This window comes from Fusarium venenatum (genome assembly GCF_020744135.1).
Source record: "Fusarium venenatum strain MPI-CAGE-CH-0201 chromosome Unknown EDB82scaffold_2, whole genome shotgun sequence".
Taxonomy (NCBI): domain Eukaryota; kingdom Fungi; phylum Ascomycota; class Sordariomycetes; order Hypocreales; family Nectriaceae; genus Fusarium; species Fusarium venenatum.
The window spans coordinates 3,809,798-3,826,701 of record NW_027072130.1 but is presented as its reverse complement, the minus strand read 5'-3'; the positions used below and the strand labels follow the sequence as shown (position 1 = coordinate 3,826,701).

At 49.1% G+C, this 16,904-nt stretch overlaps 6 protein-coding genes across 6 annotated transcripts; 3 read left to right on the top strand and 3 right to left on the bottom strand.

Moving 5' to 3' along the window:
• Positions 1-35: 35 nt before the first annotated feature.
• On the bottom strand, positions 36-401 carry EDB82DRAFT_523906 (uncharacterized protein; the record flags this gene model as incomplete). The annotated part of the gene is made up of 1 exon (XM_025734221.1): positions 36-401. One exon carries the CDS (start codon positions 399-401, stop codon positions 36-38), a length of 366 nt encoding a protein of 121 aa, XP_025585049.1.
• A 1,831-nt stretch (positions 402-2,232) lies between these two features.
• Positions 2,233-7,528, top strand: EDB82DRAFT_554865 (ABC-2 type transporter-domain-containing protein). The gene is made up of 2 exons (XM_025734219.2): positions 2,233-5,575; positions 5,623-7,528. Exons 1-2 carry the CDS (start codon positions 2,530-2,532, stop codon positions 7,425-7,427), a joined length of 4,851 nt encoding a protein of 1,616 aa, XP_025585048.2. The 5' UTR covers positions 2,233-2,529; the 3' UTR covers positions 7,428-7,528.
• A 284-nt stretch (positions 7,529-7,812) lies between these two features.
• Positions 7,813-10,129, top strand: EDB82DRAFT_566415 (major facilitator superfamily domain-containing protein). Its single transcript, XM_065609826.1, has 5 exons — positions 7,813-8,464; positions 8,516-8,522; positions 8,578-9,027; positions 9,078-9,659; positions 9,712-10,129. The coding sequence occupies exons 1-5, from the start codon at positions 8,199-8,201 to the stop codon at positions 9,961-9,963; spliced, it is 1,557 nt and encodes a 518-aa protein (XP_065464696.1). The 5' UTR covers positions 7,813-8,198; the 3' UTR covers positions 9,964-10,129.
• A 726-nt stretch (positions 10,130-10,855) lies between these two features.
• EDB82DRAFT_574479 (major facilitator superfamily domain-containing protein) lies at positions 10,856-13,374 on the top strand (the record flags this gene model as incomplete). The annotated part of the gene is made up of 6 exons (XM_025734217.2): positions 10,856-11,001; positions 11,057-11,222; positions 11,273-11,368; positions 11,423-12,126; positions 12,176-12,502; positions 12,556-13,374. 6 exons carry the CDS (start codon positions 10,856-10,858, stop codon positions 12,911-12,913), a joined length of 1,797 nt encoding a protein of 598 aa, XP_025585046.1. The 3' UTR covers positions 12,914-13,374.
• A 65-nt stretch (positions 13,375-13,439) lies between these two features.
• On the bottom strand, positions 13,440-15,168 carry EDB82DRAFT_497883 (uncharacterized protein). The gene is made up of 2 exons (XM_025734215.2): positions 14,750-15,168; positions 13,440-14,700 (listed from the first exon to the last, which is right to left on the bottom strand). The coding sequence occupies exons 1-2, from the start codon at positions 14,896-14,898 to the stop codon at positions 13,599-13,601; spliced, it is 1,251 nt and encodes a 416-aa protein (XP_025585044.1). The 5' UTR covers positions 14,899-15,168; the 3' UTR covers positions 13,440-13,598.
• Positions 15,169-15,360: 192 nt separating this feature from the next.
• EDB82DRAFT_554861 (Six-hairpin glycosidase-like protein) lies at positions 15,361-16,701 on the bottom strand. Its single transcript, XM_025734214.2, has 2 exons — positions 15,628-16,701; positions 15,361-15,575 (listed from the first exon to the last, which is right to left on the bottom strand). Exons 1-2 carry the CDS (start codon positions 16,681-16,683, stop codon positions 15,483-15,485), a joined length of 1,149 nt encoding a protein of 382 aa, XP_025585043.1. The 5' UTR covers positions 16,684-16,701; the 3' UTR covers positions 15,361-15,482.
• Between the last annotated feature and the right edge of the window lie 203 nt (positions 16,702-16,904).

Genomic DNA, 16,904 nt, shown 5'->3' with positions numbered 1-16,904 from the left:
TACCCTGCCATTGCTTTCCCTCTTGGCGAAGTCCCTCATGCTGAAGAACAACCGTTGGTCCCACCTCCGTGAGTGTTTTGCTCAGTGTTCTGGGCAGGGGCAGTGTCTTGTGGTGGAGTGTTTTGATACCCCGGCTCATGCAATACCAAGTCAATGCGGTAGAGCACACGGTGGGTTGGACCATGGTACCACATCTCCTGTGGCCATTGGCGTTGCTGCGACTGGACAGTGATGTTGGTGCGATAATTAAAATCTTGTTCAACGGGCTGTTGAGACGCAGGGACGACATATGAGTCTTGATACTGAGAATGGTTTTGATTAGGCTGGGCTGGTTCTGCGCCGTTCTGGTGTTGTGTATTGTCGCTGCTCTCTTGCTGCTGGGCACTGGGCTGTTCATGCATGATTGCAGGAGGTGGGTAGGTAACAGAGGATTGATGTTTGCTTTGATGGCTTGTATTGAACATTCTATGTCGGGGAGCCTCTTCTTCAAATACTTTTTTCACGTCTGCGAGCCTCTGTCTTCTCCCGCTGACCAGATCAACTTGTGTACGCAGTACACCAGCTATGACTATTGGACGCAGACATCGGACAGAAGCAATTTATTAACCAGGAGATAAACATCCGTACTCACCGCGATCACCCACATGTCTCATCTGCATGTCGCTGCTTGGTGTCCTGGTGTCTCTGCTGCGATTCAGCATGGAGGATATCTGCTGATGTTTTGCCCAGCTGTAAGTGAAGTATCACTAAGTACCGCGGCCGGAGCTTGTATGGTATAACGGGAAGCATTGCCGTTATTCGTCAGAAGTGAGTCGGCGGTCGGTCCCTGGTCTTTGATTGGCAAGATAATCACCCCTGGGTTGTTGGTGTATTTCTCTTCTTGGCTTTGGGCATGTTTGAAACAGCGGCCTGGCATGCAAGGATGAAGCTGGCAACCACAAGTGGAAGCGTGCCTGAAGTAGGGGCGAGACACGCTGCCGGTCATCTTGGAGTCGTCAATTGATCGAAATTTAGACGTAATCCTGCCTAGCGATTTTGATGAGCCGAGCCTCGATATCGATATTCCTTCTGGCTAGAGTCACTTTTACTAACCATATATCAACTATTGATTTCCTTTTCACAGCTCCAGTCCTGAAATGTAACGGGCACTATACCCCAGATGAATTATATTTGACTCAGGCTGGTGGCCAAAATGTATTTTGCTTTTGCATGCTCTGCATCCCATGTTCATGTTCTTCTTTGAGCTCTCCGCATATCAAGATCTAATGGGCTGTTCGGAGAAACACGGATATGCAAAGATGAATCTGTCTGAGACAGCCCACAGAGAACAGATGCAAGCAACTGAATCTGGATTGTCTGGTGCCATCCTAAGCCGACGATCATCGGGAGCCATAAGCTGAGGAACGGCTGCTACTACTAGCACGCTTTATTTATCCAGGTAGCTGGAATGAGTGCCTTGACGAGTATTTGAACCCCTGATAGCCGGAAAATTCAGTGCGAAATGTCGTATTTAGAACAATGGGATTGAGGGACAATGCGATGCATCAGACCGGTTTGAAGATTATGGGGAAGACGAAAATCAGGTAGAAGGGCTTCAAGTCTGCGTGAAACATCGCCCCAACAAGTATTTAATTAATGGCTTACCACCGACGCCTCAGTGACAAGCATACTCAACGTTATGCCAATGTGCATTGCTTTGTACTACCCTGGATTGTCATTTTGTTCGCTTTTGACTCGCAATCGTGCCCGCTTTTGCCACAGAATTTGAGGTTCCATGGCGTTTCGTGTTACACGAAAGAGCAAATTATCTTACCTGCATGGCCGCCATGTCTTTGACGCGCCATCGCAAGAATGCGACAGGACAGTGTACGATAGGCAGAGCCATCTCATTAAACAGCCATCTTGGCCCTAACGAGCACACAATTTTGATATCGGGGCCGGTAAATTGTAAAATAATCCGAGAATAGATTTTCAGGCACTCATCCATCAGATAATGATGTCCAGTTGCCAAAGGTGTGATCCATGGTCGATCTCCCTCGATCCTCCCCGATGTCGTACTTGGATTACTAAAGTCAAAGTTTATTAAGTTGAGACACCAACGGACATTTAAAAAGGCCGCCGCTCCACGCGTCAAACGTCATGAGTAACTAGTGCTGGAAAGCAACGCAATCAAGTAGTCTAACACGTGGAAAGTCTATCAATAGCTGGAAATGACTTTGATATTGTTAAAACGTCTTGATCAATGCTCGGAAGATCCGGATAATGTATAGGGTAAGTAAATATCCACCACTTTAAGCTTAAAGTCTATGACGCTACAACTCCACCAAGCGCATCCTTCCATCTCTTAGTTATATCAGTCGCGGTCGAAAAGTTGTCCGAAATGCCGATTGTGGCAGACCTGGTGTCGTCATAGATATCACAAACAAAAACAGCAGTGTATTATAGTAAACAATTGCCCAGAAATGATAGGGAAAGGAGTCAGTGACTCTATAATCTGTTACAGTTGTCTGAGGAAAATAGTTCCTTGCCATGGCTGACGAGAGACCTACGCCTCGGGATGAAGATATCCCAGGCGGTTTCCCTGTGACGCCCAGTATCAACTCAATGAACCAGTTGACGCCCACTATCGACACTGCTAATAGGCTTGAGGCTGGTTTGGTAGGTCGTGATACGGAAACTTCGGCTGGTTATACGACCTATGACAATGTCACGTCTGGCCAAGAAGACAATTACCGTTACAGCGGTAACGGGACTTCAGCGGCACTTGGTGCATCTGCCGTCGGGGCTGCTACCGGGGGTTACTTGGCTTCTCAACACCCCCACGAGAACAACATCCCAGCACAACAAACTTCCGACCATGATGGCAACAATGCACCACCACCACCACTTTCTGAGCGACGCTCTTCCTCGAGCACAATCCTTGCTCCTCACGATGCGTCACCCAGCGAGAAGCGCAAGAACAGCGTAGTCGTCAACGATGATTCCTCCGCCGTCCCTTCTACTCCCAACGACCCAGTCTTCGCACCCATAAAGTCGAACACCGACGAAAAACCCGACAGACCACCCTACGAGAAGCGTCAATCCCACCGGACAGAAGATGACCTCTTTCGAGTCCTGTCCCGTCGCAAGACGAATGCAAGCACCCCGGCCGAGAAGGAAGAAGAGCGCGAAGACAATGAAGAGCTTAATCGACTCATGTCCCGTATCTTTGGACAAAAGCGACAGCAGCAGAGCGAGGAGGAAAAGACGCGCCATAGCGGTGTCATCTTCCGCGGATTGACTGTTCGCGGCGTCGGTTTGGGCTCTAGTCTTCAGCCGACCGTGGGTGACTTCTTCATGGGTCTCCCCCGAAAGCTGGCCAAGCTCTTTACCCAAGGTCCCAAAGCTGCTCTTGCGAAACCGCCTGTCCGTGACCTCATTAGCAACTTTGATGGCTGCGTGCGACCGGGCGAATTACTGCTCGTTCTTGGTCGCCCTGGCGCTGGATGCAGTACCTTCCTCAAGACCTTCTGTAACCAGCGCGCGGGCTTTGAGTCCGTCGAAGGAAATGTTACGTATGGCGGAACCGACTCCGCTGTTATGGCAAAGGACTTCCGAGGCGAGGTCATTTACAATCCCGAGGACGACCTGCATTATGCTACGCTTTCAGTGAAGCGTACACTCAAGTTCGCTCTGCAGACGCGTACGCCTGGTAAAGAGTCTCGTCTTGAGGGAGAGTCTCGAGAAGACTACGTCCGCGAATTTCTTCGTGTCGTTACCAAGCTCTTCTGGATTGAGCACACGCTTGGCACAAAAGTAGGCAATGAGTTCATCCGAGGTGTTTCTGGTGGTGAGCGAAAGCGTGTCTCCATTGCAGAGGCCATGATCACTCGTGCTTCGGTCCAAGGTTGGGACAACTCGAGTAAAGGTCTCGATGCTAGCACAGCAGTCGAATACGTCAAGTCCATCCGCGCAATGACCAACATGGCCGATACCTCCACTGCTGTATCGCTCTACCAAGCCGGTGAACAGCTCTACGACCTTGTAGACAAAGTTCTACTTATCGACCATGGTCAATGCCTGTACTTTGGTCGTTCTGAGGATGCGAAGAATTATTTCCTCAATCTCGGCTTCGATTGCCCAGAGCGCTGGACAACAGCCGACTTCCTCACTTCCGTGACGGATGATCATGAGCGCAGCATTCGTAAGGGCTGGGAGAATCGCATCCCACGCACGCCTGAGGAATTCGCCGATGCCTACCGTCGGAGCGAAGATTACCAGAAGAACCTTCGCGATATCGATGAGTTTGAGGCCGAACTACAGACACTCGCTGAGGAGCGTCGCGCGCACGAGTCGGAAAAGAGCAAGAAGAAGAATTACGAAATTGCCTTCCACAAGCAAGTCATGGCCTGCACACACCGTCAATTCCTTGTCATGTTCGGCGACAAGGCCTCTCTCTTCGGTAAATGGGGAGGACTTTTGTTCCAAGGCCCCATCGTCGGTTCGCTTTTCTTCAATCTTCCTGATACAGCTGCTGGTGCATTCCCTCGTGGTGGTGCTCTGTTCTTCCTCCTCTTATTCAACGCCCTGCTTGCCCTGGCTGAACAGACAGCTGCCTTCGAATCCAAGCCCATTCTTCTCAAGCACAAGTCCTTCTCGTTCTATCGGCCCTCTGCATTTGCCATTGCGCAGACGGTGGTGGATGTACCGCTTGTGTTTATCCAGGTCATTATCTTCAACGTGCTCATCTACTTTATGGCGAATCTGGCTCGTACAGCATCGCAGTTCTTTATCTCCTGTCTTATTCTGTGGCTTGTCACAATGGTGACGTATGCTTTCTTCCGTGCCATCTCTGCGTGGTGCGGGACTTTGGATGTCGCCACGAGATTTACTGGTGTCGCTATTCAGATCCTTGTCGTGTATACCGGTTATCTCATCCCGCCCGACTCGATGCACCCCTGGTTCGGGTGGCTGCGATGGATCAATTGGATCCAGTACGGATTTGAGTGTCTGATGGCCAACGAGTTTTACAACCTTTCGCTCAGTTGTGAAGGTCAATACCTCGTTCCGCAAGGCCCTGGTGTCCAGGCTCAGAACCAAGGCTGTGCATTGGCAGGTTCAACTCGTGGATCAACAACTGTCTCTGGTGCCGACTACATTCAGCAATCCTTTACTTACACACGTGCTCATCTTTGGCGCAATTTTGGCTTCTTGTGGGCTTTCTTCTTCTTTTTCGTGTTCCTTACTGCCTTGGGCATGGAACTTATGAAGCCTAACATGGGAGGTGGTGCTATCACTGTCTTCAAGCGCGGCCAAGTCCCCAAGAAGGTCGAGGAGTCAATCGCTACCGGTGGTCGGGCCAAGGGCGACAACAATGACGAAGAGTCTGGTCGAAGCAATCCTGTCGCTACTGGTGACGCTGAACGTACCAAGAGCGATGAACAGGTTACTCAAGAAGTTGCTAAGAATGAGACCGTCTTCACATTCCAGAACATCAACTATACAATCCCCTTCGAGAATGGCGAGAGGAAGCTTCTTCAGGATGTCCAAGGCTACGTTCGCCCTGGTAAACTCACAGCTCTCATGGGCGCTTCAGGTAAGTTACTCGATCACGTATTAACTATCATCTACTAACAACTTTAGGTGCGGGTAAGACAACCCTCCTCAACGGTTTAGCCCAGCGTCTCAAATTTGGCACCATCACTGGTGATTTCCTTGTCGACGGCCGCCCTCTCCCCAAATCCTTCCAGCGCGCGACCGGCTTTGCAGAACAGATGGACATCCACGAACCGACCGCTACAGTCCGCGAGGCCCTTCAATTCTCCGCCCTCCTTCGACAACCGCAAGAAGTCTCAAAGGAGGAGAAGATGGCCTACTGCGAGACCATTATCGATCTTCTTGAGATGCGCGATATCGCTGGCGCTATCATTGGTGCCGTTGGCCAAGGCCTCAATGCCGAGCAGCGAAAGCGTTTGACTATTGGTGTCGAGCTGGCTTCTAAGCCTGAACTGCTCATGTTCCTCGATGAACCTACCTCTGGTCTTGACTCGGGGGCTGCATTCAACATCGTCCGCTTCCTACGCAAACTCGCCGACGCAGGCCAGGCCGTCCTTTGCACTATCCATCAGCCGTCTGCTGTCCTCTTTGAGAACTTTGATGAGCTCCTCCTCCTCAAGTCGGGCGGCCGTGTCGTCTACCACGGACCTCTGGGACATGATTCGGAGAACCTCATCAATTACTTCGAGTCTAATGGCGGCCCCAAGTGCCCTCCCCACGCCAATCCGGCCGAGTACATGCTCGATGCCATTGGTGCTGGCAACCCCGACTACGATGGTCAAGACTGGGGTGACGTTTGGGCCGATTCGTCCGAGCGCGAGAAGCGTGCGAAGGAGATTGACGAGATCATTCAACACCGTCGCAACGTTGAGCCTTCTAAGAGCCTGAAAGATGACCGTGAATATGCTATGCCTATATCCACCCAAACCTGGGCCGTAGTTCGTCGCAGCTTCATCTCGTACTGGCGATCGCCCGACTACATCTTTGGCAACATGATGCTTCATGTCGCGACAGGTCTCTTCAATTGCTTCACCTTTTACAAGGTTGGCTTTGCTTCAATCGACTACCAGAACAGACTGTTCTCCATCTTCATGACGCTTACCATCAGCCCGCCGCTTATCCAGCAGCTGCAGCCCGTGTTTCTAAAATCGCGTCAGATCTTCCAGTGGCGCGAGAACAACGCAAAGATCTACAGCTGGTTTGCATGGACCACTGCCGCTATTATTGTTGAGATACCCTACCGCATTGTCGCAGGCGGTATCTACTTCAATTGCTGGTGGTGGGGTGTCTTTGGCTGGCGGGCGTCGAGTTTTGTCTCAGGCTTTGCATTCCTCCTCGTTCTCCTCTTCGAGTTGTATTACACGAGTTTTGGTCAAGCTATCGCTGCATTCGCCCCTAATGAGCTGCTCGCCTCTCTTCTCGTCCCCATCTTCTTCCTGTTCGTCGTGTCCTTCTGTGGTGTCGTTGTCCCACCAGAGGGTCTACCCACCTTTTGGCGAGAGTGGATGTACTGGCTCACGCCCTTCCACTACTTACTCGAAGCTTTCCTTGCTGCTGTAATCCACAATCAGCCTGTTCGTTGTGAGCAGGGTGAGTTTGCACGCTTCGAGCCTCCTTCGGGCCAATCGTGCGCCGAGTACACAAAGTCATTCATTGAGATGGCTGGTGGCTACGTCCAAACTGGCGAGAACGGCATTTGTGAGTTTTGCCAGTATGAGGTTGGCGATCAATTCGGTGCTAGTTTTAGTGTGTACTACAGACACATTTGGCGGGACTTTGGTATCTTCTGCGCCTTTATCGCGTTTAATTATGCTGTTGTCTATTTCGGCACATGGCTCAAGTTCCGCGGTAAGAATCCGTTCAAGAAGATTATGCAGAAGCGCAAATCTTAGATGAAACACCAGGGTATGATCAGAATTTAGGGTCAAGTTTGAGTAGTTAGCTTACCTACATTTAATTAATTGGCGGATGATTTAATCCACTTTTCTCAGCTATTGCACCTGGTGATGCACGAGACAACAAGTCAGCCGGTGAGGAAGCACGATGGACATGGGTATCGGAAGTAGGCTATCTGACAGCGGGTATGCAACCGATTTGTGACAGCCTGATCGTACCAAACGTCCCTCACAGTACTTTTGTCAGCTCTGTTGATTTGCATGGTAAGATATGCTTCAGTGGCTGCTGCATTGCAATTTATGACAAACAAATACCAAATCGAAATGGAAGGAATTGAATTGCTCCATGAGTCATTTCAAGCCTAGAGTTGAGATAGCTTCTCCTCCATTTGCATACGTCTAAATAGCCGGAACAGAAAAAAGGGGCGATCCGGCCGAAAGCTTGCACAATATTGCACAAACGTCGGCTAGAATGCATAACTAACGGACCGGATATCACATCTCCCGTTATGGGGCCCCGCATAAAACCGGCGCATGTTGCCTTCCCATCATCTCCGATAACTTGCATATTCGTTTGTTGATTGGTTGTTTTCTGGTTCCTTTTTTTTTTTATGCTCGTTGGTTTCGGAATTGGGCGTTTCCAGTTGGTGGCTTGCACTTTTTGTTTGCCCAAGATAGCCTGTATAAATTAACCATCTTTCGTTTTCCTCTTCTCCATCTCGTAGCTCTGCACACTTTTTTGTTTGAACTGCTTTTGACTATCTAATCATGGCTACGAACGATTCTTCAAAGAGTGTCCAGTTGGAGGATATTCGTCCTGGGAGCCAGCGAACACTTACTCCTTCAGACAATGGGAGTTGTACGGGAGAGGTGCGTGATGAGGAGAAGGCTACCGAGGGACAAGACATTGTTCAGCCGCATGATCCCAACGCTGTTGGGTGGGATGGACCTGATGATCCCAACAACCCCATGAATTGGACAGCCAAGAAGAAGTGGTCTTGCATTGGATCATTGTCACTCATGACTCTTCTCACGTAAGTTGACGCCACATCTTCAAAGTCTTTTAACTAACTGGCCATGTTTAGACCACTCGTACGTACCGAAGCGAAAGAACATCACACAGTACATCTCTAACATAGGTATCTAGGGCTCATCCATGTTCGCCCCCGGTGTCCCTGACATTATGCGCGAGTTCGAAACTTCAAACCGCAACGTCGCCACCTTTGTCGTCTCCGTATACGTCCTCGGCTTCGCCTTTGGTCCTCTCCTCGCCGCACCTCTCAGCGAAATCTACGGTCGTGCCATCATCTTCAACATATCTAATGTGCTGTTCCTGATCATGACCGTTGCCACAGCCTTGAGTCAGAACATGCCCATGCTCATCGTCTTTCGCTTCCTGATGGGCTTCTTTGGTTCCACACCCATCACCAACGGTAGTGGTACCATATCTGATATCTTCCCTGTACAGGAAAGAGGCAAGGCGATGGCTGTATGGGCTATGGGGCCGTTGCTGGGTCCATGTATTGGACCCCTAGCTGGTGGATACATGATTGAAGCTATCGGATGGCGATGGGTGTTTTGGCTGATTGCTATCCTTGTAAGTTTCGCGACCCTGTTGAGATGAGTATTTTGCTGATAAGATTGTAGACTGGCTTCATGGGCACCCTCTGTTACTTTGGTGCACCAGAGACATACGCAACTATCCTCCTTCGCCGAAAGGCAAACAATCTAAAGAAGGAGACCGGCAACCAAGACCTATACTCTGTTCTCGACACTGTCGGTGTCACAGCCAAGCAACGCTTCCGCAGTGCCATCATCCGACCCATGAAGCTTCTCACAACCCACCTCCCTGTTTTCATCCTCTCACTCTACGTCGCCATGGTCTACGGTGTCCTGTACCTCATGTTCAGCACATTCACGTTTGTGTTCGCCATGCAGTACGGCTTCGGCACAGGAACAGTCGGTCTGGCCTATCTGCCCACCGGCATCGGTATGCTTCTCGGAACAGTGATCTTTGGAGGTTTGACAGATGTTGTTGTTAAGAAGAAGATTGCACAGAACGGAAAGACTGTCCCTGAGGATCGATTGCAGATCTGGATGACGTTACCTTCTGGTTTACTCATTGTCGCGTCCTTATTTTGGTACGGTTGGTCGACTGAGCAGCACACGCATTGGATTGTACCCATGATTGGCGTTGCATTGTTCTGCTTTGGCCTTATGGGTATCATGGTAAGTTACTCTCTTGATCTACACTTATCAGTATCGTTGCTAACAAGGACAGATGTGTTTACAAACATACCTCGTTGACGCATACATCTCGTACGCTGCTTCAGTTGTCGCGGCACAGACAGTCCTTCGATCTCTCGCTGGCGCTCTCCTTCCTCTGGCTGGTTTGTCCATGTATGATGATCTTGGTCTTGGTTGGGGGAACAGTATACTGGCGTTCCTAGCTCTGGTACTTGCACCGGTGCCCGTTATCTTTTACCTATATGGGCCAAAGATTCGAGCAAAGGTTCCCAACAACCTTGAGTAGATGATTTATCTACTGGCTAGAAGTTTCGAAGTAGATAGATGGGCAGGCGTCCAAATTGTGCAATATACGTGTTGGTTGGTATTTTGCTTTAAATCATCCGTTGTTTGATTAACAAACCTTTATATAATAGTTGTAATTAAAAAGGTACTATGTATCTACTAAAATGTGATTATTCTTTTCATATCTGCCCATCTCTTGTTGTATACAAATTCTGGCCTCTGAGTTTGTACCCCAGCATTCGTGTCTTCTCTTGTCCACATGCGGCAACTCGTATAAGCCACATGAATTCTGGGGTGGATTTTGCCCCGAACAATGGATCAGCTTGGACCGAAGTGACTTTGAGAAAAAACTTGAGCTTCAGCTATGCCTATCCTCTCTTGCCAGCTGCCTCTTGCCAACAGCCCCTCTTACAAACATTAGTACTGTCTACTGAACAAGACTTGTAAGTGTCAACTATAGCGACTATGTCAACCCAGAGACTCAAACCAAGATTTTTTTTGCTTGTCAGCATACCTCATCTTAGTAGTGTAAAGGCTGACATTTCCACACTGTCGGCTCATAATGTCTACTTTGCTGATCTGATTGATAACACCACATGTTAAAAACCTAGAAACTACACCAAATCGAGTAAAGGCCTTAATACGTCTGAGGCTTTTTCGACTCACGAATCGGCCCATCAACTTGCCCACCGGTTATGGTAGCCAATGGCATGAAAGTCGGTTGCGGATCTGATAAGATTAGATGGATCCGCGACAAGGTAAGTGGTCTGACGGGTTGTGGGAGGGCGGAATCCGTCCGCACGTATGGTACAGCGTAGATATAACCTGTTGATGGCAGCTGAATCAACCTAGTGACACTGCGTTGTTTTATAATTTTGCAATTCGAAGTCTAAATGGCTATAGAAAACAGTTCTGATCATCGCAGTTCAGGCGATGTCGAAGCTTCACGTAAAGAGGCAAACGACAAACATGTTCTCACCAATACAGATATTCTACGGGACTCATGGTCAAAGAAGGCCTTGATCATCGCGTTCACAGGGTATGTTTTAGCTTTCTGATTCATTCGTTATCCAAAAATTCACTGATCTGGACAGTCTGTTTGCGACAACATTCATTACCTCGTTCCTCAAGTATGCCACCAAAGTCTACGATGCGTATGCTACTTCAGCGTTTCAGCGACATTCGGCCCTCGCTACAGCAAATGTAGTAGGAACAATCATTGGACTGGTTACATATCCCATTATGGCCAAGTTTTCCAATGTAAGTAAACCAAATTGGGAAGTGTATGTACCTCAACTGATCTGCTCCAGGTTTTTGGTCGAGCTGAAGGTCTTACGTTCTCCATCTTGTTCCTTGTTCTTTCACAAATCATGTACGCAGCATGCCAGAACATTGAGACTTACATCGTATTTCTACCCTTCCAGCTTTCATCACTTCCCAACTCACTAAATACACTCTAGGCTGGAGGTATTTTTGAAGCTATCGGCGATACAGGTTATGTCATTATGCAACAATTATTCATCGCAGACACGACCAGTCTCATAAACCGCGGTCTCTGGACTTCTCTCCCCGAATCGATAGCCTCGATACCAACACTCTATCTCGGCTCCATTGTCGCTGACAGTGTGCTCAAACACTCAACTTGGCGATGGGGTTATGGGATGTGGGCTGTCATTCTACCATTCTGCGCCGCACCTTTAATCATTACGCTTTACATCCTACAGAGGAAGGCTCATAAGGCTGGATATAGACGGAAAGGTGCCTGGGACGCTGCCGATAGCACTCAGCCATTGGGTAAACGCATTGTGAACCTACTGTGGGTTGATCTCGATGTTGCTGGCGCTCTTTTGCTCGTCGTTGGCCTTGGACTCACTCTCATCCCTTTGTCCCTTACAGGTGCCAGGAACAGTGACCGGTGGGATCAAGGGAGTTATATCGCCATGCTAGTCATTGGTGTTGTTGTCATCGCAGCTTTCTTTGTCTGGGATACCAAGTTTGCAAAAGTTCCCTTTGTCCCGTTTCGAATGATCAAAGAACGTACAGTAGTGGCAGCATGTGTTCTATCCATGCTTGACTTCTTTCATTACTCATGCTTCACACTCTTCTTCCCGAGTTATCTCCAGGTAGCTGGTGGTTTCAGCCCAGGCCACGCCACTCGCATCGAGTAAGTCATTTCAACAAGAACAAAGCCTGACACTGACTTTCATAACCAGCAATGCACTTCGTGTGGCATTTCAGATTGCATCTGTACTCGTCGGTATCCTCATGAAGTACACAAAACGCAGTCAGATATTTGTCTTTATTGGAGTTCCCCTCTGTGTTCTGGGTCAAGGCCTGATGATATACTTGGTAAACATGAACGGCGGCCACGCCAACGAGGCATCTTTCATCACCGCAAAGACTCTTGTGGGTGTAGGCCGGGCATTCTACCAAACAGCTGCACAAGTATCCATACAGGCTCTTGTTGCTAAAGAGGATGTTCCCGTCGTCACGGGCGTTTACTACGCCGCTATGAACTTTGGCGCTGCCATCGGTACTAGGTAAAGTTTACATGAATTGTCTAAACGGAACATCCTACTAACAGTCTCCCCAGCGTCGGAGGTGCGATTTGGAATAACATGCTTCCCCAGAAACTTACAACCTACCTCCCCGACCAAGCCAAACCAAATGCTTTGAAGATTTACAAATCCATTGTCGTTGCTCAAACGTTCGCCAAAGGGACGCCTGTTCGAGCCGCTATTGACCAAGCATACCGCGAGACGCAAAGACTTCTTGCCATCGCTTCCACATGTGCTCTTGCGCCTATGCTGGTCTTCATGTTTGCTCTGAAGACTGTGGATTTGAACAAGGTTGATGAAGCAAAGATCGATGAGAACAGGACTGTCGATCAAGAAGTTCAGCCTACAATGGTAAAAGAAACTATTCAGGAAGTCAAGTACGACAATCACTAGCACTGTTCGACGATGCAATCATAGAAACAAGTACCCAATCTTTCAAATCACTCTAAACATATTCGACTTGACACCTCTCTTAAGTCCTTCCGCTTTCCCACCCTCATATTCAACCCCAGCACCTCCTCCTTCTCCCGAAAGAGATTCGAGCTTCTCCCGTAGTTCCTGGTCCAGCTCTTCACTTGTCTTTTTACGTGCGGTCTTTTTGATTGCGTCTTCTGTTGGCGTAGCTTCCTCCTGTGTTGGCTGAGATTGATTCATGGGTTGAGATTTTGCAGTGTCGGATACAGCACGCAGAGAAGTTGTTTGGATTCTTCTGAGGGGGACAGTTGCCCTCAAACTTGATGCGAAGATACAGCGCCTCATTTTTATTGTCGGATTGATGTTGACGGAATGAGGAAATGAAATGAAGAAATAAATGGCCACTGCTGGTTGACGTTAACGCCAGAATTTATGCTGACTAAGTCTTGTACGTCATTGGAAGATGGCATCGTGACAGCATAATTTAGTCATTTATTTACATTGTGATGTTTGTTCACCTATTTGAAGGGTGCGATGTTTTGTTATGAAGAAATTTCAATTGTAATAATACTCTTATATCTCCATTACTAGCATTGACTTCCTATTGCCGGTCTTCCTTTTGCCTACCCACCTGGCCCATGTACAACAATGACTTTTAACCTGCTTAAGAAACTTTCAAAAGCCAACCATCAGCCTCTGTCTCTCCCTTCGCATTTACACCACCCCAAATCAAGACTCCCCTCCCATCTAAACATGAATCCGCTCCGAAGAAGCCTCTTGGTCCAGGATGAACCTTTCCAGCCTCCTGCGTCATCTCTGCCGGAGCAATCTCAAGCTCATGCCAGCTAAATGCGCCATTCTCAACGCCAGGAATCACACCTCGGATGGCATCCTTCACACGCGTAGCACTGTAATCATCCGAGGGTATTTGCAACGACCACATGTCGGAGTAAAAAGGATGTTCTTCGGTGAAGGACTTGTCTGTGGATGCTACGTCGGCGTCCTGGCGGCTGCCCAGAAGGTAGAGTAGGTACCGACGGCCGTGGCCTGTGGTGGCAGGAATCAAAGCGCCTCCTACACGTGGTCGAGGACCGGGGACAAGAGGATTAGAGGGGAAGTCAACGGTTACCCACTCGGGGAGCTGGTCAATTGACTCGTCCTGAATGAAGCCAGTCTTCATGTAGTGTACTGATCCATGAAGGTCCGACTCCGCGCTGATAGAGTACAGGGTGCCTTCGACGAACTGCGCGGCGAGAGGTGCGGCGGGCGCATCGGGTAGAACATGCCATAGGCGGGTTGTGAAATCGAAGAGCCAGGTACCTGTCGATCGCTGCTCGTTCTCGTAGCCACCATGTAGAATTAGGTTATCCTTTTTGGCATCGTAAAAGATCTGATGGCTGTGTCTGGACTGGGGAGCTTTCCCAGCTGCCTCTATCACCGACCATCGGGCAGCTTTGGGTTCCCATTCCCAAAGCGTGAATTCATCGTCTGCCTCTTGGCCCTCGGCATTCTGTCCGCCAAAGATGATGAGGGTATCGCGACGCGCACACGCTGCATGGTTGATCCGTGGAGGGGGGATGTGACCTTCGTCGCCTACAGCTGGGTAGCACGCGTACTCACCCTCGCCCCGAGCATGGTTCTCGCCTGGGATAGCGACCGCATGAACATCGTTATTGCATAGTTTTCCATCGTCCTTTTTGCCTCCAAAGATGTAGGCTTTGCCGTTGATGACTGTGACTGAGTGGTGGGAGCGAGCTAGAGAGAGTCTGTACCTGAGTCAGCGTTGAATTGCGTGAGTAGTTCATGGAGTCTTACGAGGCATCCTCTTGTGGAGTTGACGCAAACTGGCTAAGGACTGCTGTGAGTGGTTGTGTAGGTCTCGCGACGGTTGCTGCTGCGCCGACCTGGAGGCCGGTAGAGACGACTTGCTCTACAGCGAGAGCGCCTGCTGCGACTTCTGCCATTTTGAATGTTTGTGTAGATAGAGACCGAGAAACTTGGGTTGTTTGTTGTTTAGATCAGATATAGAAAAGATTGAAGGCGAAGCTTTGAGGTGAATCTGACAGTGACAGCTATAGTTGAGACATGACGTAAGGCCGGAAGCGGGCCTACATGACGTAACTGTACTGGAATTGGAATGTAAAGGAATCGAAATAAGAATTAATTGACCTGTTTATTGACATGTCAATTAATGAATATCGCATTTGGACTTTGATCGGATCTGGCTGTTGCAGATAGAAAGCTTGTCTGTCTACCTAAATGCAGCTAAATCTACCTCTTAGATGGACACTGACGTCAGAACTAGAGTTCGCGTCACGTCGCGTCTTATTGATAAAGACAGTCATTATTAAATACGCCAGGCAATTCAACGTAATGGGTATGTGAAATCGTTCAGAGAAAAGCAGCGCAAAGACGCTGAAGTATGTAGAATTATATAATATCAAGGTTAAGCTGACTCAAAAATGGCCAACTACCCGGTTCAGCTTCTATATGATCTAATGATGTAACATATATACTTGAATCATTTACTCATATAAACGCGTTTCACTTATTTGTTGCGAACCTCCCACTCGTAGACGGCCATCATGTAAGGTCCGTGACCACGAGTGTCGTTGGGAACAATAGGAACCTCGGTGTAATACTGCAAACTGTTAGCAAAGATTCAAACATGAAATCATAAAAGGCAAACTTACCTCGAAAGAAGCATCACTGCCCAGAGATCCAACCTCAACGGTGCCCTCCCAGGTAAGAGTTCCATTCTTGTGCTTGGTGACAAAGTCACGGTAGAGACGCTTGTAAGCTTGCTTAGCGGGCTTGGCGTAGGTCTTCTCATCGAGGAGACCACGGCGAATACCAGCCAACCAGCCGTAGGTGAACATGGCAGAAGCAGAACTCTCAATGTAGTTACCCTCAACACCTTCGTACTCCTTGTCCATGAGGAGCTCCCAGAGGTGGCTCTCGGGGCCCTGAGCGCGGAGAAGGGCAGAGGCGAGGTCCTTGTAGTAGGTTCGGAGACGCTTGTAACCAGGGTGGGACTTGGGGAAGACGTCGAGAACCTCGATCAGAGACCAGAAGTACCAGCCAACAGCGCGGCTCCAGATGATGGGAGAGGCACCAGTCTCGGGGTCAGCCCAGACAGCAGTCTTGCTCTCGTCAAAGCCGTGAGCGGGAAGACCGGTCTCCTTGTCGATGGTGACCTCCTGGATCTTGTCCCACTGGAGAACAATATCATCCCAGGCGGTGGTGTTCTTGGCATCGAACTCCTTGGTCCAGGCGGCGTAAAAGGTATCAGCCATGAAGATACCGTCCAACCACATCTGGTCGGGGTAAGTAGGCTCTCGGTGCCAGAAACCGCCAGTGGGAGTTCTGGGGTGCTGGTTCATCCTGTCACGAATAAAGTCGGCAGCCTGCTTGTACTTCTCCTCGCCGGTGCGCTTGTACCACCAGAGACAGTTCATGCCAATGCGGTAGTTGTCGAGCGAGTGCTTTGTCATGTCGTACTTGATGATGGTTCCGTTGTCAGCGACAACAAGATCCATTTGGTCGCGGTACCAGTCAACCAGGGTTTGGTTCTTGGTCAACTCGATGGCAGCCTCGTAACCCTCAAAGACGACAGCGCGGCCGTACCAGTAAGCTCGCTGGGTCTCATGGTTGTTGCGGATCCAAGAGTCAGCAAGGTTTGCCAGGAGGTTGTTGGCAACAGCCATGTTGGCCGAAGCCAAGGCGAGGCAGACAGACTGGAACTTCATGGCGAGAGATGAGGAGGAAGAACGAATGTGAAGGAGTTGTCGACTCGAGATCGATAGTCTAAACTCTCGAGTGACATTTCAGTGGAAATATTAAAGTATTTATTCATTTTGATTGAGTTGACATGGCGTGAGTGCGATCCACTCTGACCCGTGTTGGTCATTTTAGATTATAGACGATGTTTTCTCCATGATAGTTGACAACCAGCCAATAACACGAGTAG

Bases quoted from the DNA above. Each gene is read 5' to 3' on its own strand.
- EDB82DRAFT_566415 (XM_065609826.1), top strand. From the start codon at position 8,199: ATGGCTACGAACGATTCTTCAAAGAGTGTCCAGTTGGAGGATATTCGT. The intron at 9,028-9,077 runs GTAAGTTTCGCG...ATAAGATTGTAG, and splicing joins TTTGGCTGATTGCTATCCTT to ACTGGCTTCATGGGCACCCT. The intron at 9,660-9,711 runs GTAAGTTACTCT...TAACAAGGACAG, and splicing joins TTGGCCTTATGGGTATCATG to ATGTGTTTACAAACATACCT.
- EDB82DRAFT_497883 (XM_025734215.2), bottom strand. From the start codon at position 14,898: ATGGCAGAAGTCGCAGCAGGCGCTCTCGCTGTAGAGCAAGTCGTCTCT. The intron at 14,701-14,749 runs GTAAGACTCCAT...ACTCAGGTACAG, and splicing joins ACTCCACAAGAGGATGCCTC to ACTCTCTCTAGCTCGCTCCC.
- EDB82DRAFT_554865 (XM_025734219.2), top strand. From the start codon at position 2,530: ATGGCTGACGAGAGACCTACGCCTCGGGATGAAGATATCCCAGGCGGT. The intron at 5,576-5,622 runs GTAAGTTACTCG...TAACAACTTTAG, and splicing joins AGCTCTCATGGGCGCTTCAG to GTGCGGGTAAGACAACCCTC.
- EDB82DRAFT_554861 (XM_025734214.2), bottom strand. From the start codon at position 16,683: ATGAAGTTCCAGTCTGTCTGCCTCGCCTTGGCTTCGGCCAACATGGCT. The intron at 15,576-15,627 runs GTAAGTTTGCCT...AACAGTTTGCAG, and splicing joins GCAGTGATGCTTCTTTCGAG to TATTACACCGAGGTTCCTAT.